Source organism: Sphaerodactylus townsendi, linkage group LG01 (assembly GCF_021028975.2).
Source record: "Sphaerodactylus townsendi isolate TG3544 linkage group LG01, MPM_Stown_v2.3, whole genome shotgun sequence".
Taxonomy (NCBI): Eukaryota; Metazoa; Chordata; class Lepidosauria; order Squamata; family Sphaerodactylidae; genus Sphaerodactylus; species Sphaerodactylus townsendi.
In genome coordinates, this window is record NC_059425.1 from 26,642,889 (window position 1) to 26,664,703 (window position 21,815).

General features: G+C 48.8%; 1 protein-coding gene across 1 annotated transcript in view; it reads right to left on the reverse strand.

Moving 5' to 3' along the window:
* The window catches only part of LG01H11orf80 (linkage group 01 C11orf80 homolog), a 49,600-nt gene that overhangs the window by 6,051 nt on the left and 21,734 nt on the right, over nucleotides 1-21,815 (reverse strand). The window contains exons 9-12 of the mRNA XM_048504507.1: nucleotides 14,388-14,549; nucleotides 13,022-13,159; nucleotides 4,624-4,745; nucleotides 2,995-3,105 (exon numbers count right to left, since the gene is read on the reverse strand). Coding sequence (XP_048360464.1) covers nucleotides 2,995-3,105; nucleotides 4,624-4,745; nucleotides 13,022-13,159; nucleotides 14,388-14,549 — 533 coding nt within the window. The remainder of the gene's footprint in view (nucleotides 1-2,994; nucleotides 3,106-4,623; nucleotides 4,746-13,021; nucleotides 13,160-14,387; nucleotides 14,550-21,815) is intronic.

Genomic DNA, 21,815 nt, shown 5'->3' on the forward strand with positions numbered 1-21,815 from the left:
CTAGATCTAATTCTATGTGGGACCCAGGGACCTTGGTGCAGAGGAAGTCAGTGTTGGAAATTTGAGCCGATAGGGGAACAGCTTGACCACTAATGCTGTCAGATTCGAGTATCTCAGCATCTTGCGAACAAGTTGGCAACTACTAATGTAGTTACATTAAGGCCTTCAGAAAGGGAAATTCTCTCAAAAGATGAGGGGGATAGTGCTTGGGGAAACTGAAAGGGAAAATCAAAGAGAGTCAAAACTGTCCAGGATGCTTGGAGGGTTATTTAAAAAACACAGTAATAAAAGCTCAGCTGGAATGTGTCTCACACAAGGTTAGAAAAAAGGCAGCACCCAGTCCAAAAGTCAAAAGCCACCATGGTTTAACACCAAGAGAGGTTGGAGGAAAATTATCAGAGAAAAAAAAAAGAAAATGTCTTTTAGAAAATGGAAGTCCCAAGTTTGGCTGATATGAGAAGAAATATGAGAGGGAACACAAAATGGTGGCAAAAAGAGAAGCAGAAGTTGTAGCTGTAAAGGGGAGGCAAAAAAAGGATTATGAGGAGCGATGGCTGCACGAACATCAAGACCAGCAACAAACAGTTCTTCAAGTTACATCAAAAAAGCAGGAAGCCAGCAAGGGAAGCGGTAGGCCCGTTAGATGACAAAGGAACAAGAGGGTGTGCTAAAAGATGGCAGGGAGGATTGCAGAAGCTGAATGGAATTCCTTTGCATCTGTCTTCACCCAAGAAGGAGGGTGGAGGAACATTCCTGCACCTGAACCAAGCTTCTTGGGAGGCGAATCCGAGGGAACTAGCGAAGATAGTGGTAGACAAGGAAGAAGTTCTGGCAGCCATTGATAAACTAAATGTTACCAAATCCCCTGGCCCAGATTGCATTCACCCAAGAGTTCTTAAAGAGCTCAAGCATGAAATTGCTGATCTTCTCACTTTTAATATGCAACTTATCCCTGAAGTAATCTGCCTCCATCCCTGAAGACTGGAAGATGGCCAATGTCACACCAATCTTTAAAGAAAGGATCTAGGGGGGGACCCGGGAAATTACAGGCCAGCTTCAGTTTGACATCTGTTCCTGAGTAAAGGTTAGTAGAATCTATCATTAAAGATAAAATTATAAAACATGTAGAAAAGAAAGCAAGACCTGCTGAGAAAAGAGTCAGCACTGGCTTTTGCAGAGGAAACAAATCCTGTCTTACCAAACTTACTAGAGTTCTTTGAGGGGTGTAAACAGGCATGTGTGGACAGGGGTGAACCGGTGGACATTGTCTACTTGGATTTCCTTAAAAGGAAACTTTTTTGACAAAGTTCCTCACCAGAGACTGTTGAGAAAAACTCAGCAATGAAAGGGAATAAGAGGGGAAGATCACTCCTATGGGATTAAAAAAACTGGTTGAGAAACAGGGAAACAAAAGAGTGGGTGTAAATGGGAAGTTCTCACAATGGAGAGATGTGCGGGGAGTGGTGTCCCCAAGGATCCCCGTTTTGGGACCACAGTGCTCTTTTAATCTATTATTCATAAAAAATGACCTGGAAGTAGGGGGTGGGTAAAGGCGTGGGTGGGCCAAGTCTTGCAGGATGATACCAGAATTATGTAGGGGTGGTGAGAACCACCACAAAAGGATTCGCTGTGAAGAGCTCCAAGCGGACCTTTGATAGAAATTAGGTGAGTGGGCTCAGAAATGGCAAAATGCAGGTTCCAATGTAGCTTAGGAAATGTAAGAGTGATGCACATAGGGGCAAAAAAAATCCAAACTTCCACATATGCATGCATACAGGGGTCGAAGTGCTATCAGTCACAGACCAGGAAAGGGGATTTAGAGACGTCTTAGTTGATAGTTCCATGGGAATGTCCAACTCAATGCATGGCAGCTGTGAAAGGCAGGCAAACTCTATGCTGGGGATAATTAGGAAAGGAATTGATAATAAAACTGCAAAAGATTGTCATGCCCTTATATAAAGCAGTGAATTGCTGACCAAGCACTTGGAGTACTGATGTCCAGTTCTTGGTCGCCGCATCTCAAAAAAAAAGGACATATTGAGGGGAGATAGAAAAAAGAGATGCAGAGAAGGGCAACAAGGATGATTGAGGGGACTGGAGCACCTTCCTATGAGGAGAGTAAGGCTGCAGCGTTTGGGACTCTTTAGTTTGGAGAGGAGGCTGGCTGAGGGGGGATATGATTGAAGTCTACAAAATTATGCATGGGGTAGAAAATGTTGACAGAGAGAAATTTTTCTCTTTCTCACAATACTAGAACCAGGGGGCATACATTGAAAATGCTGGGGGGAAGAATTAGGACTAATAAAAGGAAACACTTCTTCACGCAACGTGTGATTGGTGTTTGGAATATGCTGCCACAGGAGGTGGTGATGGCCACTAACCTGGATAGCTTTAAAAAGGGCTTGGACAGATTTATGGGAGGGAGAGAGTCGATTTATGGCTTACAGTAATCTTGATCCTCTTTGATCTGAGATTGCAAATGCCTTAGCAGACCAGGTGCTTTCTGGGAGCAACAGCCACTGAAGGCCAGCCATTAGACTGCACACATCCTACATGTGAGCTCCCAAAGGCACCTGGTGGGCCACTGCGAGTAGCAGAGAGCTGGACTAGATGGACTTTGGTCTGATCCAGCTGGCTTGTTCTTATGTTCTTAGAAACAGATCCAGTTCAATGACAATACGTAGTTGGGAAGCTTCTTTCATTTAATTCCGTAGTGCCTTTGATATGCCAACCACCCTGTCTGATTTTTGCCCTCTTCCTTCCCAGGCTCGAATTTATACTCTGAACATTTTAGCCTGAAGATTTACTTATTTAATTTAATGTACACTCACTTCCCCTTCCTTTTTCATTTCCATCATTTCCAATTAGTCCGGGGGAATAAGTTAAAACAAACTTGCCAGCCAATCTTAGATCTACACTTATTTACTTAGGTTTTATGCCATAGCTCAGCATAGTGCTTATAAAAGCATCTGTAACAGCTGCTGCAGGCTATACCTGTAAATGCTGGAGGCACCTCCTTCGGAACTCACTGTCAGTGCTGGTTGAAACAATAGTGGAAATGGCTTCTATCATGATGGACAAAGAGCTGGTCAGTTTCTGCTGTTCCTGTCAAGATCCAAGAGCATTTCATGGTCTCACAGCCTAGGCTAAAACCAGATAATCTGTCTAATCTATTGGTTTTTCTGCACAGGTTTTTTTGTCAGTTCTGGCCCCATAATATTTGTTTATCCCAATTTCCACATGCATTTTAGTGCCTTCGGTATTTGCTTCCCCTGCCACCCCTAGGAGGTGATTTCTGGTTCTTTTGAGACCACTTTCACCCTGATCATTTTCCAAAAGCCTATTTTGAGTTGTTGTTTTTCTCATATGTGATGATTCTGTCGGTTTTCTTTGTCCCACCATCTCCAGTCCACTTTTTGATGACTGGACTGCTGTCAATGTCAAACCACACTCTCTCTTCCTGCTGTCCCACAGATACAAAGGCCCCAGATTGTTTAGCCCTTTGAAAGTTAACACCAAAACCTTGAACCTGACTGGGTACTCCACCTGGAGCCAATGCACTTGGTGAAGCACTGGCTGGATATGTGTTCACCATAGGGTTCCCGTGAGAACCCCGGCTGCTACATTCTGCACCATTTTGTAATTTTTTAATATGCCAATAAAGGCTTTGCATGCATGCATTCTGCACCAGCATGGCAGGGGATTGGACTTGATAGCCCTTGTGGTCTCTTCCAGCTCTATGATTCTAAGTTGAACATGTGGAAAAGCCCTACCTTTCCAGAACATTTTATCCCACCCTACCTTCAAGGAGCTCAGAGTATTGCACATTGTTCTCCAGTTCTCATTTATGCTCACAATCTTGTGACGTGTTTACTTACTTCATTTATAGTCTGCCTTTCTCAATGATTACAAAATATGAAAATCAGTACAAACAGACAGCAAAGACTTCCAATAAACACTGCTGAAGGGCTAGGATGACAGAATTGAAAAACAATGCGAACAACAAACCAAGGCAATAAAAACTGTCTAAGGAATGACACTCCATAATGCAGAAGACAATGTAGTAAAGGTAAGATGGAGCATACAGTAAACACTGGCTACAATTCTAACCATCATGACAATGACCTCTTGAGCTGTTCCATTATGGTACAGTTCTAATCCCTTTATAAAAATGCCCTGCTGAACCGGGTTTGATTCCCCACTCCTTCACCTGAGTGGCAGAGGTTTGTCTGGTGAACCAGATATGTTTCCGCACTCCTACATTCCTGCTGGGTGACCTTGGGCTAGTCACAGTTCTTGGGAACACTCTCAGCCCCACCTACCTCACAAGGTGTCTGTTGTGGGGAAAGGAAGGGAAAGGAGCTTGTAAGCCACCTTGAGTCTCCTTATAGGAGAGAAAGGTGGGGTATAAATCCAAACTCTTCTTCTATATCTTAGTGTGACACTCTTAACCACTACACTGCAGTGATGCAAAATACCAAAATAACCAGCTTCCGTTTGGGGATTTTGTGCTCAGATGTAACTTGTCCAAAAGTAAAACTGTGAGCAGAAGCAATGAGATCTAGTTCACAGATTGTTTTTCTCACCTGCTACAGTTCTAGAGATCTGTCATTACAATCTCACCTGAGCAACTTTGTGGTGCTGCTCCAAGACCCTATTGAGTACTCCTTGGATGGTACCCCTCACAGCTTGCTCACTGAACATGAGAATAGGGTAGAGATGAGATAGGATAACTTGTCGATCCCCTGTGCCATAGTGAAAATGACAAAGGTTTAAATCCAGGTAAAGTGCACAATAGGCAGAATTCTCAAATTACAAAAATTAATCTCGGTAAAAGGGCAGAACAGGCAGAATTATCAAAATGTAAAGAATAAGTGCAAGCTATGCATCAAAACATGCAACAAGATATAGTAACAGCTGTGCTGCAAATTTGGTGCATCTGCCTTGAAAAACAGCCTTCCAGAGCCCCACAAAGGTCTCCCATTGAATGCAAATGAGCAAAACAATAACCCAACCACCCTCCCATTGAAGTCAATAGAGGGAACTTTGAGATGCTCGGGTGTGACTTAAAGTCTAAGGGGGATTTAGGGGGAGCTCTGGTGGTGGTGGTGGGAGCTGTTTTTCAAGGTAGAGTGGCAGGGGCGTAACGAGGCAGCCCTGGGCAAACTGTAGCCCTGGGCAAAACCTGAGTTGGATGCCCCCTCCCCCCATGGGCGGCCACTCCACCACAACCAAATTTTTTTTGCACCAGGACATTGGTGCCTACAAGGGGTGACATTTTTAGACATATCAGCACCAAAATTTCAGCATATCATCAGGAGACTGTCCTTATTCTACCCCCCAAATTTGGTGAGGTTTGGTTCAAGGAGTCCAAAGTTATGGACTCCCAAAAGGGGTGCCCCATCCCCAATTGTTTCCCATGGGAGCTAATAGGAGATGGGGCTATTATTATTATTATTATTATTATTATTATTATTATTATTATTATTATTATTATTATTATTATTATTATTATTATTATTATTATTATTATTATTATTATTATTATTATTATTATTATTATTATTATTATTGGGTTTATAAACCGCCCTCCCCAGAAGAATGGCTCTAGGGCTGATTATTACACAACAACTGTAAGTAGAGCACAAATAGAATTCAGTAAAATACAACAATATAAATAAAGTCAACGATGGCTCTAGTAAAAAATAAACCCTACCCCATTAAAATATATAATTTAGTATTAAATTTAATGTTAACTAGTTGGCGCCTACTATTAATTCCCTCTAAGCGTACATCAAAAAAGAGGGTGATAGGGCTATATGATATTCTAATAGCAAATAAAGGGAGAGAAGGGGGGGAGGGGGCCCTATCAACGGCTAGTCTCTCCAAAAGGACGGTGGAACAACTCGGTCTTGCAGGCCCTGCGGAACTTGAAGAATCAAGGTCCCGCAGGGGCCCGGACAATTGATGGAAGAGCGTTCCACCAGAAGCAGGGGGGGCCAGAGCTGTAAAGGAGCTCTGGCCACGATGTGAAGGCCAGCCGTATCATGTGAGAAGACCAGGGATCACCAGTGTAGAATTGGCCTCTGCACCGATCGCAGAGAACCCGATTTGGGACATATGGGGGGGTAAGAGCAGGTCCAGTAGAAGTAATGGAGGAGTCCCAGGCAAGCGCAAGGCCTTTGGGCAAAGGTCAACACCCAACACCTTGAAAAATGATTCGGTTATTCAATGGGTAACCAGTGCAAGCGGCGAAGCTTACAGGTGTGTAATATGATCTCCCATGGCACCCTGCAAGCATACGATGACGCTGCATTCTGGACCATTTTTCAATTTCCGAATCAGGCGCAAGGGAGAAGGCCAGTCGTAGAGCGAGTTGCAATAGTCTTAGCCTGGAAGTGACCGTTGCATGGACCACTGTGGCTAAGTCAGTTTAAGAAGGGAGGAGGAAGGGGCCAGCCAGCCTGAGACTGGCGAAGATGGTAAAACGCGACCCGGGTAATATGGGCCACCTGGGTCTCCATGGAAAGGGACAAATCCAGGTGGACCCCCAGGTCAGTCATGAGGACCAGAGAGGGCTGGTGCCAATGTAGCCCCCTCCCACTCGGGCGGCTGGAAAATCCCCCCCCTATCCCCTCACGTCTCAGCCCAGAGAGGGATCTCCATCTTCGATGGATGGTCAGCTTCAACCTGCTCTGTTTCAACCACCGACGCCACAGCCTCCAAACCAGTGCTGCGGAGAGCCGCAGGGGCGGCGGCTGTTCCCCCCCTCCATCAACAGAGATGAGCTGGGTGTCATCAGCATATTGCCCAGTGACACGTCAGCCCAAAAGCTCCCGCACCAACTGAGCAAAGGGGTCGCGATACTAGATAAAGTTAGAAATAGCAGTTAGGGGACAAGCAAGGCGCTCCCACAGAATTCTGGGTACACTGCACAATGAAGTGAGCACCTTTGGGATGCTTGGTCCCTCACACCACACTTGCTGTGTCGGTCCCGGAGAGAAGCAGAGACAATAGTCCATTCAAGGACAATGCCTGCGCACCCACGGAAGCTGACCAGGCCCGGTGGAGCCAAAAGGTGCGTGATCGACCACATCAAAGCGCTAGCGTTAGTTAGATCTAGCAGAACCAGCAAATTGCCGATCCGCCTCGGTGGTCTTAGTTGTAAGCGGAGCAAATCTGTGACAGCAACGAAGAACAGCTCTCCGTCCCATGCCCAGCGCGGAAACGGACTGGAAGGGATCAAAAGCCCGATGTGTCCTCCAGGGAAACCCGAAGCTGCTCCAACACCACTCTCTCAATTACCTTCCCCAGAAACGGTAGAATTTGAAGCGGGCGTGGTAATTGGCCAGGATCGTCCTTCAGGGATCTAAAAGATGGTCTCTTTTCAAGAGTGGGCGGACTCACTGCCTCCTTCAACCCACCAGGAAAAGCCCCTTCCTCCAAGGAGGAGCTATTGATGATATACTCAACTTAAGGTGGGGTGCGTAAACTCCCGCCTGGCATGCTTTTAATAAGCCAGGAGGGGCACGGATCCAGAGGACAGGTAGTAGGTCTAACAGCAGCCAAGGCCCACTGTCGACTTAGGCGGCTTCGAGAGCAGGGGAGAACTGGGCCAAACAGGGCCAGAAGACGTGACAAGGGAGCCTCCAGTTCGCTTATTGACTCTAAGGTGGTAGGAAGGTCTTGACGGAGCGACATGATTTTTTCTGCAAAAAAGCTCATAAAAGCCTCACAGCTGATAGCCAATTGACAATTTGTGGACCCCTCTGACAATGAGGTCAAGGACCGAATAATGCGAAATAATTGTGCCGGCGAGGAGCTAGCAGACGCTTGAGGGAGGAAGAGAAGAAAACCCTCTTAAGGCTTCGTCGCATTACCGCCACCTCATCAGAGCCTTCATAAGCGTCCTATAAGGTGTTGGTAGCCGTGTAGCCTGCGTCACGAAGTTTTCTCTCCACACACTCGCTCCTGAGTCGATCTAAGTTCCCCGCTTCATGCAGTGAAGCTCCCCCCAGTATACCAAGGGGCCAGCCAGCTGAAAGCAGGTGTCGTAGGAGGACGCCTTGGGGAGCATAATCACCTCTATGGCATCGGAAAAGACGGGAGTTCCAGTCTTCCACTAGCTCATCGAGGGGTGCCGGAGGGAGTTCAGAGTCCCGCCAGAGCATTCAGGGAATCCAATAGGGATCCATAAAGTCTTCCGCAGAGGCCCGGACAAAAATTGCGTCCGATCAGCCTAGACAGGGTTGTTGTGGCTTGCGTCCCATCCGGACCTTCAGAGCATAATGGTCAGACCATGGCACTCTATCAATAGAGGACATGACCATATTGACCCCTGACCCGAAGACCAAGTCTAAAGTATGTCCGGCCTCATGAGTGGGGCCAGAATTTACCAAGGAGAGGCCCAGTGCCGCCATGGATGACACCAGGTCCGCGGCCACCATACATGAGGCGGTGTCGCAGCATAGGGATCGCTTGAAGTTCCCCCCAAAACAATAAGCCTGGGGAACCGCAACGCCCAGTCCGCCACCACCCCTAGCAGCCGCGACAGGCTATCTCCCGGTGCGCTAGGCGACCGGTACACCAGGAGAACAGCCAACCTCTCCTGGGCCAACCACTCCAAACCGACACACTCCAAACCTTCGATCTCCGGGACCGGGGCTGCCCTAAAAGGGATGGTATTACGGATGAACATTGCCACGCCTCCCCCCCGGCCCCGTGTTCGTGATCGGTGTAAACACGCGAAACCTGGGGGTGAGACCTTGCCTAAAGCTACAGTCTCCCCTTCACGCACCCAGGTCTCGGTGACACAGGCCAGGTCCATTTGCAGGTCTCCGAGAAAATCCCGGAGGACTGTGGTCTTATTATTTATGGACCTGGCATTAATCAGCACCAATGACGAAGCGGAGTCTCTCTGAACCCTACCACCTACGTTCCTCAGGATAGGTCGGAGGTCAGAAGGTGGGCGAGCAGATCTGCCTCTCCCCCACCTTCTCTCATATGGCCGCCGCCTACCGTCATATCTACCCCGTCCCATTAACACCGGGATCCCTGAACCCCTAGGTGGGGCCCCCATTTCCTATAATTCTCTCACTACCTGTCACCCTGGCGAAGGTCTCTCCACTGTAGTGGACTCGAGTTCGCCACTAGTACCAATTAGTATCTAACTAACTAAGCTAAGCTACAATTTCAAATTTTAGCCTCATAACATTACTCCCATATGGGCTAATTAAATTCTAACTGTAACAGATATACCCCACTGCTTATAAACATGTAATTCTCTAGCTGTGTGGACCTCCTCAAGGAGTCCGCGCCCAGGGCTCACACCACCTGGGTAGGACTCCCTGAAGTTGGACTTTGAGGTCCAAAACTAGTCAATGGGATCCAAAAAAGGGGTACCGGCCGTAACAGGGGAACAATGCAGTGGTAAGAGAGCCACTGCCACTGGCTCTCAGATCGCAATTCCACTGTCGTTCCAGCAGCTCGGCGTCCACAGCGGACTGAGTCCTAAAGTGGACTACAGTTTTGAGGGTCCATAACTTTGGCCCCCCTGAACCAAACTGCACCAAACCTGGGGGGTATCATCAGGGCAGTCTCCTGATGAGACCCTGAAAGTTTTGAGACTGTGCCTTCAGAAATGTGCCCCCCCCCCCCAGCCTGCAACCCCCATGGACAGCAATACAGAAAACTCAATGCAGAACAAAGATTCCTGGGCAAATTTCTGGGATGCTCCTGCAGGGGGCGTATTTTTGGATGTATCGGCACCAAAATTTCAGGGTATCATCTGGAAACTGTCCTTATGGTTCCCCCAAAGCTTGGTGCAGTTTGGTTTAGGGGGTCCAAAGTTATGGACCCTCAAAGGGAGTACCCCATCCCACATTCTTTGCTAAGGAGATGGGGGCTACCCTTTTGAGGGTCCATAAATTTGGACCCCCTGAACCAAACTGAGGGTGCCATCATGACAGTCTCCAGATGATACTCCCTGCCCTCCCTGCAAGAACATCCCGAAATTTGCCCAAGAATCTTTGTTCTGCATTGAGTTTTCTGCATTGCTGTCAATGGGGGTTGCAGGCTGGGGGGGGGCACATTTTTGAAGGCACAGTCTCAAAACTTTCAGGGTCTCATCAGGAGACTGCCCTAATGATTCCCCCCAAGTTTGGTGCAGTTTGGTTCCGGGGGGCCAAAGTTATGGACCCTCAAAACTGTAGCCCCCATCTCCTATTAGCTCCCATTGGGAACAATGGGGGATAGGGGCACCCCTTTTGGGAGTCCATAACTTAGGACTCCCTGAACCAAGTCTCACCAAACTTGGGGGGTAGCATAAGGGCAGTCTCCTGATGATACGCTGAAATTTTGGTGCCGCTAGCCTAAAAACTGCGCCCCCTGCAGGCATAAAATGGAAAACCACTAAAAATACCCAAAAACGAACCCAGCATTTTGATGCCCCCCCACAGGGTGATGCCCTGGGCAGCTGCCCACCTTGCCCAATGGGCATTACGCCAGTGTAGAGTGGCCAAACTTGCAGTATAGCTACAGGTGACTTTCCTCAGAAGAACCACCAAGTTTGGGTTCCCTCAGCTTCCACAGGAAACAACAGAAAAATCCATTGGATAGATAGAGGTACCCCCTTTGGTGGCCCATAAAATTGGATTTCCTGACCCAAACTTGAGGGTTCTTTTAAGTTATGCTGCAAACTTGAGGGTTCTTTTGCAGTTATGCTGCAAATTTGATCTCTCTACCTTGAAAAGCAGCCCCCACTCTCAGAGCCTCAAAAAAAATCTCATTGATTTAAATGGAGCCAAAAAATTGGATATCTGGGGGGCTTTTCCAAAAAAGTTCAAATGTTCAGGTCCAATAAATTCGAATCCAAAATATAGCGAAAAAATGGTATACACCATTCCAGACCATTCAGTGCTATGTGGTTGTAGTTCACATGTGGCACATTGCTCTTTAACAGTAGGAAAATAATCAAAATATCATTTTTTCTTGCTTTCCACATGTATGTACTTTAATTAAGACTTCAGCAATAACCAGTGGCATAGCAAAGGGGGGTGCAGGGGAAGTGGAGCCCCAGATGCCACTTCCTTGGGGAGTACATTCCAGGACTGCGCTCCCCACCTTGCAACTATGCCCTGTCCCCGAACTCCCCATAGAGAGCCAGGCCAGCGGGACTCACCAATCCCCAAACTCCAAAGCTGGCCTTTTTGATGCCGGACTTAGGTTACCCAGCTCCAACTTTTAACTGCAGGCTTCAAGATGAGGCCAGGATCAAACTGAGCACCAAGACTCACCAGTTTCAGCGTTATACTGTTGGTTCCACCCCCAAGGTCCACCTGACTGATGAGTCCCAGGCACCTTTTACAATATTGTGCCCCTGGCAACAATGCCAATCTTACAATGCCATTCTTAGCAGATCAGTTCAGAATCCTACTGAACTCTTACTCCCAGGAAAGTGTTCTTAGGACTGCACAGTTATGGTGCCACCTTAAGCAGAGTTAAACCTTTCTAAGCCCATTGAAGTCATTAGGTCTAGAACAGCGTAACTCTGGTTAGGATGGAACAGGTGATAACCATAGGGTTTTCCCGCATTTTCAGTTTCCCTGCTTCTAAATTAGCTACAGGGTTTATTTTCCAGTTTTGCATGTGTTTTGCTTCCTCTAATGGTCTATATAAAGGACCTTTAAATGCAGCACAGAACCTGCAGTTTAAATCTGCGGGAAGGGCTGTTCTGCATATTGCCTTTGTTCCTGACTTTGTTCAGGGTTCACATGCAAGGTTAAAAATCAGCTTTGTGGTGAACCACCCACACCTCCTTTTTCCTGTGCATTAGGCTCGTTTTTCCCCCCTATCTGAACATATATAGGCATCCCAGGGCAGATCTTAATTGCTGTGAACGTCACCATAAACGTCAGTGATGTTGTCTTTGATAGCGTCACAAAGCCAATCCCCCCTATTTTGGTGCAAGCAAAGCTGCACAATATCAATAAATTAAGAGTGAGGGGCAAGGAACATGCAATCATTTTTTTCTGTGAGAGAAGGGAAAAAATCAGTGAGGAGAAAAATCCCTGGAGGGATTGTTTTAGGTTCCCGAATCCTGTTTAAAAAACAGTAGAGTGTGTGTACAAGGGCTCTCGAGTTCATAGTTAATCAGCAAACCAATGCACTAATACTAATGTATTGTGCAGTTTTTTAAAAAGCGCCAAAAATAAAGAGGCAAAGTAGAAGCAGGTGAGGGAACAAATGGGATAGGGGGCATGGATCTGTCAGGTGAATAGTGGTTTGGGGAGGGGCTGGATTTCCACCCAGAACAAATATCTCCATATATGGAAATATGTGGAACTATGAATAGAGTCCAAATAAACTCTGGAATGTAGCCCAAAACATGCAGAACAGGGGGAAAAAACACAATGTTAGATGGTAACATTCTCAACAAAAATACTGCATATGAAACAGGCCAAAGATGGGGTGCATTTAAAGCTGCTTTATGCCAAATCGACCACTAGAGGGACCAAAATACATGCAGAACAGGGGAAAATCCCATAGACACAGGTATTTTTCAGTAATCATGTCTGGAAGCATAGCTGAAATCTCAGTTTAAGTTTCTTGTTATCTCTTCTTTTTGACTTTCTAGATTATGAAGATTTTTTCCCCTTACCCTCCATCTCCTTATATTAAAGGGGGAAGTTTCAGAGGGTAGGTATGATAGCCTGCAGTAGAACAGCGAAATCTGAGTCCAGTAGTACCTTAGAGACCAACAGGATTTTCAGGGTATGAGCTTTCAAGAGTCAAAGCTCATAGCCTAAAAATCTTGTTGTTCTCTAAGGTACTGCTGGACTTGAATCTAGCTATTAAAGACAAAAGAAGCTTTGGTGCTTTCTTGATTAGCTGTAATACCAGTAGACTTCATGCCATAGTCCCTTTGCCTGCCTCCTGAAGGACGCGTTTGTCCAAATCTCAGCCCGCACATTACCCTTATCCTTATACAGTACTATACAGATATGTATATAACGTTACATACAGAAATTATAGACTGGCTTGTCCTGAAACGGATCAGAATAACTGAGAAAGAGGAAGAGCAGCAGCCTCTGCTCTTCACATTCTGGGCCCTGATTGTGACTAGTGTGAAGCTCGTATCTGACATCAGGTCTTGCTGTATCTGAGAGACAGACAAAGTTAAGACATTACTTTAAGACAAGGTAGAATTATTGTACCTAAGGAGTTGGGCAATAATGTATGAGAATGTATTGTTGAAGGCTTTCACGGCTAGAATCACTAGGATGTTGTGAGTTTTCCAGGTTGTATGGCTGTGTTCCAGTAGTATTTTCTCCTGATGTTTTGCCTGCACCTGTGGCTGGCATCTTCAGAGGATCTGGTGGTAGTGAAGCAAGTGAGTATTATATATCTGTGAAATACCCAGAGTGGGAGAAAGAACACAGGGTGGTTTTGAAAAGGGGCCACAATGGCATGCACTTGCCAAGGGCCCAGTTTAGATACCAGCAGTGGGACATTTTCTCACATTCCATTTAAATCGCCCCCGTGTTGTGCAGTGGATGGAACATTCTGGTTTAATGTGGGAGATCCGACCTCAGATCGTGCTGTGCAGGTGGCCTTACATGAGCTGCTCTCTCTTTCTTGCCTGTACCTAACTTCAAGCATTCTTGTGAGGGTGTAATAATAACAGCGGAGTCCTTTGTTCGCAGAAAGGGCATGATTCATAACCTTTCTGCTCCTAGCTCATTAATCACGAAAAAGTCTGCAGAAAAATTACAGGTTGCCTATTCTGATTACCTATGGTAATAATCACAAAACAAACCACCATGTTGATGACAAATGCAGAATCCAGCTCCATCCTTGAGCCCTTCCCCCAGCTGCCTACTGCTGTTGGCTTTCCCCACCTCTTTTGCAATCTGCCCTATTAGAAAAACTCCTAGTATGATCTCCCCCTCACAGATCTGAAGAAGTCAGCTGCAGCTCACAAAAGCTCATATTGAAATAAATGTTGATACAAGGTACCACTGGACTTGTTTTATTTTGACACAATAGACTAGCATGGATACAAAGAAGAAATAGCTAGCAGAGGTGTAGCTCCAAGGGGACGGGGGGGATGCACCGGGCGCGCGCCCCTTTGTGGGTGTGGCAAGAGTGTTCCAGGGGTGTGGCAGCGGACACACCAGTGCACCGGGCGCTTTCCCCCCTTGCTACGCCTCTGACAGCTAGCAACCCTTACATTTTTCCTGAATTCAGACTTTACGGGGAGCTCCTTTTCAATATATTTTAATGTAGTTTTAATTAATATCTGTATTGGTTTTAAATTGGTATAATAAGCCAATATTTGGCTGAAAGTCATGGTAAAAAATACAGTAAATGAATAACGGCCCATTCACCTTCTTCCCAGTATGGATCTGAATTCAATATTGCTTGGTAACCATATCTCTCCCATGCCGCTAAACATGAAGGATCTTCAAAAAAAGAATGTGATGCTTCTGTTGTGCGGAGAGGCACAGGCAGGCCTGCTGGGTCATAAAGAAATATATATGTTTTGCAGGCTAAGGAAAAGGCAAATAAGTTATTCAGTGATGCTGATATTAAAACAAGAGGTATTTATTGCTAGGAAATAGCCCTGAACTAATTGTCATGAATGCTCGCTAATGACTAAACTACAGACAGGCTTTCATATGATTCAAAGCATTTTATGACTTGAAGCATTTTCTAAGAGTTTGAAAAAAAGGATGAAGACACGCACGACATTTATAGGAGTACAGGCTTGGTTTAGGGCTTCGGGGATCAATCTGAACACATCTGTGTCCTGTGAAGTCTCTTCCACAATTTTAAAGCAGAACTGATTGACTAATGCTCCTAATGTCACATCATTAAAATCCCCCCAAGCAAGTTAATACTTTTCAGAAACATGTTTCCTTATCTTTTCTTTTAATAAACTGAGCAATTGATCTTTTTTATTTAGTCTTGGCCAGCTACTTAGCATAGTCCCTGTTACAAATGGATTTGGTTCATGCAGGTCCTATGATCCTCAGGACAGTCTATATATATGGTCAAAGAGGACCTCTCCTTTATTGTTCACCAGCAGAATCACTGGTTGGATCCATCCCACTGAGGGAATTAATATACCGTACATGCAGTGCTCTAGGAGGAAAAGGCCAAGCAGCCTGCAAGAACCAAGAAGAAGGACTAATGACAAAGCCATAATTTCATCTATGAATCTGAATTCACATTGTTGCTGTTGTGAGCTCACTTATTATGGTTGTATTTTCCAAAATATTTAGAGACACCCTTCCCACTTATTTGGAAGAAAGGCATTGCTTGACATGAGCAGCTATCCCCCCGCCCCTTGACGAAGGAAACATTATTTTTGCTTGTCAGGAAGAATACGGTGGGCATACTGAAATACAGGACTTGGGAAGGGGATGTTCTTTTCTGGGGCTGTATGAGACTTGTTGGGGTACAGTATGTGCAAGCAACCCAAAGAGAATGTTAGATGGATCAATGAGCAGAAAAATTCCAAAATTTGATGGAATTCTGCTAACAAGGTCAACAGGAGTCTTGTGGCATCCTCAAGAAGGGCTAAGTTAAAAATACATCTCTTTGGAAACAGAGTTGGTTTCCTGGCAGCCCTTCTAGTTTGTAAGTATGAGATTATAAAACTATATATGCTCTGCTTAGCACAGGGGACTGCAGCCTGTGGCTCTCCAGGTGTTCATGGACTACAATTCCCATCAGCCATTGGCCATGCTGGCAGGGGCTGATGGGATTTGTAGTTCATGAACATCTGGAGAACCGCAGCTTGCAGACCCCTGGCTTAGCAGAAGCAGTCCTGGACGCTGTAGTCATGACCGTGTGGTCAGCGCAAGAACGAGACAAGACGCGGTGATAACATCTGGTGGAGAGTGCCAGCAGCGGGAGCGCGGGTGTCCGTGTTCCTAGCGACTCTGCCGCGTGCTGGTTCCTGGCACCTTTTATTATGATTCTAGCAGGGGCGTGTAGAAGGGCGGAACGGGGGGAAATCCGGGAGAGCGGGAGAGCGGGAGACTGAGAGATCATCATGTGATGCATGATCTCACCTGGCTGCTACGTGCGGAGAGGAGCATCAGCGTCTGGGCCTAATCCTCACCTGGGGGCAAGACCATTGTCCCTTTGTCTGGGACGCCCGGTGGTTGTGAGCCAGGCGGTTCATGACCCGTGACTCATCGGGGGGTGAGGAGTGGGGGAGCAGTGCGACCAGAAGACCGTAGGGCGCCCGGTGTGCCAGCTCTATTTCTACCGGTGCTGCTGGGTCAGCAGCTCATCCCTACATCTCCTCCTTTTTACATTTAGAAGGAGGCAGAATCGTTAGGGGCGATTTAAAGGGGCGGCTCGCCTCCTCCGCCCGTTTGGCCAAGCTGGCCGAGCTGCTTATGCAACATTAGAACTTGGTTGCGATGTAAAGGGAAAGTCGGCGGTTTCTTACACATGTTACAGGCAATATTAGATATACATTGAATGAAACAAGATCCGACGATGAGGCACACAATCAAACCAATGCAGAGCTGTACAATAGCATCTTTAACCATCCCTCCGGCAGCCAGCTCCAGAGGGCTGACCACCAGTGGGAGCAAAAGCGTCATACTTTAGATTAGATACAACATCTTGCAGTTCACGACTTTCATATGAATCAAATGGGAATTATCAGAAAGATTAAAACAACACATATCATGTACATTCTCACAACCTTGGTGATGCAATAACAACAAATAATCAATAGCGGCCGCGATTATCTAAGAATTAAACGCTGAAGTTCCTGCTGCTTTCGGAGGCCAGAGCATCCAGAGCAATGGAGGTGGAGTTGATGGACTTCATAGGGGCACAGGCCAGCCGCCAATGGTCTTAGCGTTGTAGGAAGCGAGTCGGGGACTCCCCACTAGGAAAGTCGCGAGGGAGACTTAACTCACGGAGAGGGGCAACCCGGCGTCGCTCCGGCAAGAGGGTCGAGGGCAGAGTGGAGGCGGCGGCGGCGGCGGCGTCCGGGCTCCCGGGGTGGAGCCTGGAGGCAGGACGATGGTGAGGCGGCTAAGGCAACAGAGAGTCCCGCAGAAAGCCGAGCAGGGATGTAGTTGAAAGTTCTCTCCCGCAAGTCCAGAACCAACCCTTGGGAGCAAGACATTTCGATTACCGGGGGGAATGTCCTCGTCTTGGCGATGCAGTTCCAGTTAGCCAAGCGGTGAATGGGCGGATCGGTCTCTCGTCTTGCAGCGCCCGGCAATGCGGGCGCAAGTATTGGACTTGTGATTGGCGACAGTCTTGGTGACAAGGGAGAGAGCGCCCGGCGGGAGGGTTTTGGGCAGCGGGTCCCCAGTCAGCGCTCATAGAGTACTCTGATGGATGAAGCATTCATGAAGGGCTTAAACCAGACTCCGCTAGGAAGTCTCCAGGGCTTTGCAAGCGGGGAGCAGGCAGGAGCTTAGCAGGCTCCCGACTCCTACAGAATACTGGCCCAGGCAGAAGGGCCAACGCTGGCAGCGGCAGCAAACTGCTTCCAGATGTTGGTTTGGTCAAAGCTTCGTCAGGGTGGCCGACTGCCACTGGTAGGAGAGCAGCAGAGCAGGCAAGGATGGTGGCTGCCGAGTTGGCAGTGATGATTGCAAAGAGGGCTGCACAGAAGAAGGTTCTCGAGGCGTCTCGGGTGGCCTTGCTGGTGCAGCAGCTCTTTGAGCTTGGCTGGCGGTTGCTTTGACATTCCCCAGGTCATCCGGGTCCTTGGACCGTCTGGGCGTCGATGGCCCGGCGTTCCCGTTGAGGCCGCTGGACGGGATCCTCCAGAGAGATGCGCTCCATCTCCGGGATAAGGGTTGTTTTCCTCCTGGCGCCATTCCATGGGCTGGCCTGTCATGGCGAGTCGGGATCCACAGGAGATCTGTAGGAAGAAGGACTGAAACACACCCCCTTCCCCAGGTTATAGGAGGGGCCGGGTCCCGCCAGGTTTGGGAGAGCCGATGGCGGAGGAAGGTCAAAAATCAAGTTTTGTTGGATTTAGTGTTTGATATAAGAGCGACTATATCACGAAGAGCTTATCTTGCAGCCTGCGTAGGGTTGCTTTTAATGCAGTCTATTGGGGGCGCCCACTCCTCTTTCTTTAGATTGTTTGACAGGAAGGGCAGAGGGTAGGCGATCCTGATGGGAAGCTGGCTTCAGAAGCGTCATCAGAAGATGCGCGTCAAAGCGAGGTCCGAAACCTCGAGGGAGGAGGAGACAAGCGGACCTAGGAGAATTGTGGTATGCATGCTAATTTACAGCAACATAAAAAGAGGGCTTGATGCGCTTTTGGGTGGTGGATGCATCAGGAGACAAAGCAATCAGGCGATTAGGGGTAAACTCACACAAAAAAAGGGGAGGGGCCTTTCTATGCAGGGAAAATGTACTTACCGCGGACCTTGGTGGTTAATGCGAGAGGCTGGAAATGGTGCTGAATTTGTAATCAATTATCTTGGGGAACGCCCTTGAAACGCTCCTTAAGGAAACTGCCGCCTGGCCTTGCACTGTGTTCATTACAGAGTCAGCCAGGCTGGGCAACCACAACCCACACAGGTTATGTGTGAATTTGGTCGCGGCAGCATCCCCTTGACTAGAGGCCTGCCGGCGCAAATAAACCACTCCTTAAGGGCCGGCTAAGCGCCCTGGCCATGGTAGCCACAAGCCAAACAGGTTTGTTAGGGGACATAGTGGCGGCAGCCTCCTTTTTAAACTGGGGCCTGTCCTGGCAGTGCTCTGCCCGGTACCAGGATGGGCCAGATTTAATCCAGGGAGGGCCAGTCAGCCAATTGGCCCTCCGCCTTTGCTGGTTGAAAAAAATAGAGGGAAGAGAAAAGGAAAAAGGGGGGACAGTTTCCGCGGAAGTTCGAAATGAGTTCAGAAGGCACAATTAGGATCAATAATCTGTGTGATGGGTTTATCCATCCCAGACTAGAATGCGTTTTGACCTGGCTCATGAGATCCCCTTCCCCAAGAGATTGACATGGATATCCAGAATGATGGGCGGACTGTGAGCTGCCTTTCGAGCCCTGAGCTATATGGACCGTGAGCGAGGCGGATGCTCCGTCTGGCGGTTTGTTTTCCCCACCCCCCCAGATGTCGCGGACAGGCCTCGGTTGGCCACTGGTCAGGCAGCCACTTTCGGCTGCTCTGATGACGGTCACATCAAGCCGGTCTCCACCAGGCTCCTTGAACAGACACCCCTCCATGGTGAGCTCCAGATACGGGCGGGAGCTTCCGATGGGTGTTTCTACGCTTCGCGATGGTGGTACTGGCTGCGCCCTGATGGCTGCGAGGGCTCGTGGCCTTTATTAGCGTCGATGGCAGGCAGTGCATGGGGCAGGAGGATCAGCTTTCGCGCGCTGGTTCGCTGGCAACTCCCTGCGGGATGTTAAGTCCAGATTTAGATGGATGGGTCCCTGAATGGCGTGGAGTCGATTACTCGGGAAGGGGCGATGAACAATCCCCTGTTCAGCGTGAGCCTTTGGCAACACCAGCCCAATGGTCCCCGGTAGGGATAAGGTCGCCATACTGGGTTGGGGCGGCTTGAAGTCGTGGGGAACGGAAAGGAGATGGGCTGGAGTGCACGGAGCGAGATGCCACCCGCGGAAGGGGTGGTTTGGGTGTGGAGTGGCGGTGTTTTGGGCCTGCTCTGAAGTACTCTCCTCCTTGGTCCTGGGCTGGGGGAGATGCCGGTAGCGAGTTTCCCGGCGGGCGGTCGCTTCTCCAGTGGAAACCTTTCTGGCACGGAACGGCAGGGGCGCGTCGGGGAGTTGGCTACGCCCGGGCCTGCCTACACTCCCTCCAGAAGTGTCCTGACCTGCCGCAATTAAAGCAATCATCCTGGGGCTGTCCCTGGCGGTGGAGAGTGCTGCGCGAGGAGGAAGAGCTAACGGTGGGCAGAGGATCCGATGTCCTGGCAAGCCTTAAGCATGTCGGCCAGTTCAGGATCTTTGCCCTGGAGCCGCGGATTGCTCTCACGGCACTCAGTGGAGGCGTTCTCCTTGGCGAGCGCATGAGGAGCTTCGTTTTGGGCCTCCTCGCTATCTACCTGCCTCTAGAGAGCCTCCTGGAGTCTGTTCACAAATTCAGCGTATTAGGGCTCTTGGGGTTTTGCGGATGGCGGAGAAACTTTGGGTTAGCTGGCCGGCATTGGGAACCTTGATGAACGCTTGTAGGCGCATTCAGAGGCGACCGAATTGGCCTTCTGGCAGGACAATCTGATCGTTGGGGTTTGGCGAAGGCATGCGAGAAGCCGTAAAGCTGCTACTGGCCTTGTGTGGTAAAGCCGAAACTCCCTAAGCTAAACATTGCTGGCGGAACTCGCTTCCCAGATCACATATTGTGCAGGGCTCAAAAGCACGCATCTGCGAAGGTGGTCTTCCAGTCATCGGAACCATTAGGTGATTCCTTGCGACTGCTTCTAGCATGCCTCTCACATAGGGCTACAGTGACTCCTCGCCTTGCATCGCTTTTCGCGAGCTTCGGTGAGGATGTTATAACCTAAAGTGATTTTCGACAACCGGCCGAATAATGCCACCCTCCCCTCGGTATCCGTGAAGTGAGCGGGCATAGAAGGATATCGGCATCATCTTCCGTCAGGTTTCCCTTTTAGCGAATTAGAGTGGCTATCTACGCTCTCGCAGGGTTTTGAAACCAGCGCCATTACGTGGCTGACGGGTGCTATGGCTTCAGAAAATGAAGGCGGAGCAAGGGGAGAAGCGAGCCGCGGAGAATTTGAAGGAGGCAGGGGAGCAAGGGGGCAGAAGGAGGACAGAAGCGTCTAATTTAGAGGATAGAAAGAGCTTCGAGTTGAAACTGAAGTTGAAAGGTCGAAGAAAGGCGATCTACAGCAAGGGAGCCACCATAGACCTGCAGGCTGATAAAGCGACATAACACTGTCTCCATCGCCAGTAGCAGTGACATCGGCGCCGAGGCTCTGTCGCGAAGAGTCGCCCGATGTTTCCAATCTTTAAGATTCAATGTCCCCTCCGGTACCATGGACATTGAGCTTCAATCTCCTCAACCAATTTCGCCAGCTCCCCTCTCTTTATGGAGACCCTGCGGCGTTCGCAGCTTTAGCTTCGTTAACGTGCTTGTCATAAGCCCTGCTTTGCAAGCTCCCCATACTTACCGGGTGTTCCGTCCAGACGAGAGAGTGTCACAGGACTTCGGGTCCCTGGATGCGCTGATCCAGCGGACGGGCGATACGAAGGTGGGTCCCTGGATGCGCCCGATCCAGCGGACGCCGGTACCGCTGCCCTTTCCCGAAGCGGCGGTAAGCAGGGTGGAGGTTCGAGGATTCCGGGTTGCCGGCACCAGCTTGTAGTGAAGTGACGGCGTGGTCAGCGCCAAGAGCGGGCGGCGGTGATAACATCTGGTGGAGAAGTGCCAGCAGCGGAGCCTTGGGTGTCCGTGTTCCTAAGCGACTCTGCAGCGATGCTGGTTCCTGGCACATTATGATTCTAGCGGTGTAGAAGGCGAGCGGAATCCGGGGAAGGCGGGGAGAGCGGAGACTGAGAGAGATCATCATGTGATGCATGATCTCACCTGGCTGCTACGTGCGGAGAGGAGCATCAGCGTCTGGGCCTAATCCTCACCTGGGGGCAAGACCATTGTCCCTTTGTCTGGGACGCCCGGTGGTTGTGAGCCAGGCGGTTCATGACCCGTGACTCATCGGGGGGTGAGGAGTGGGGGAGCGGTGCGACCAGAAGACCGTAGGAGCGCCGGTGTGCCAGCGCTCTACTTACGGCGCTGCTGGGTCAGCAGCTCATCCCTACAGACGCTAGTCA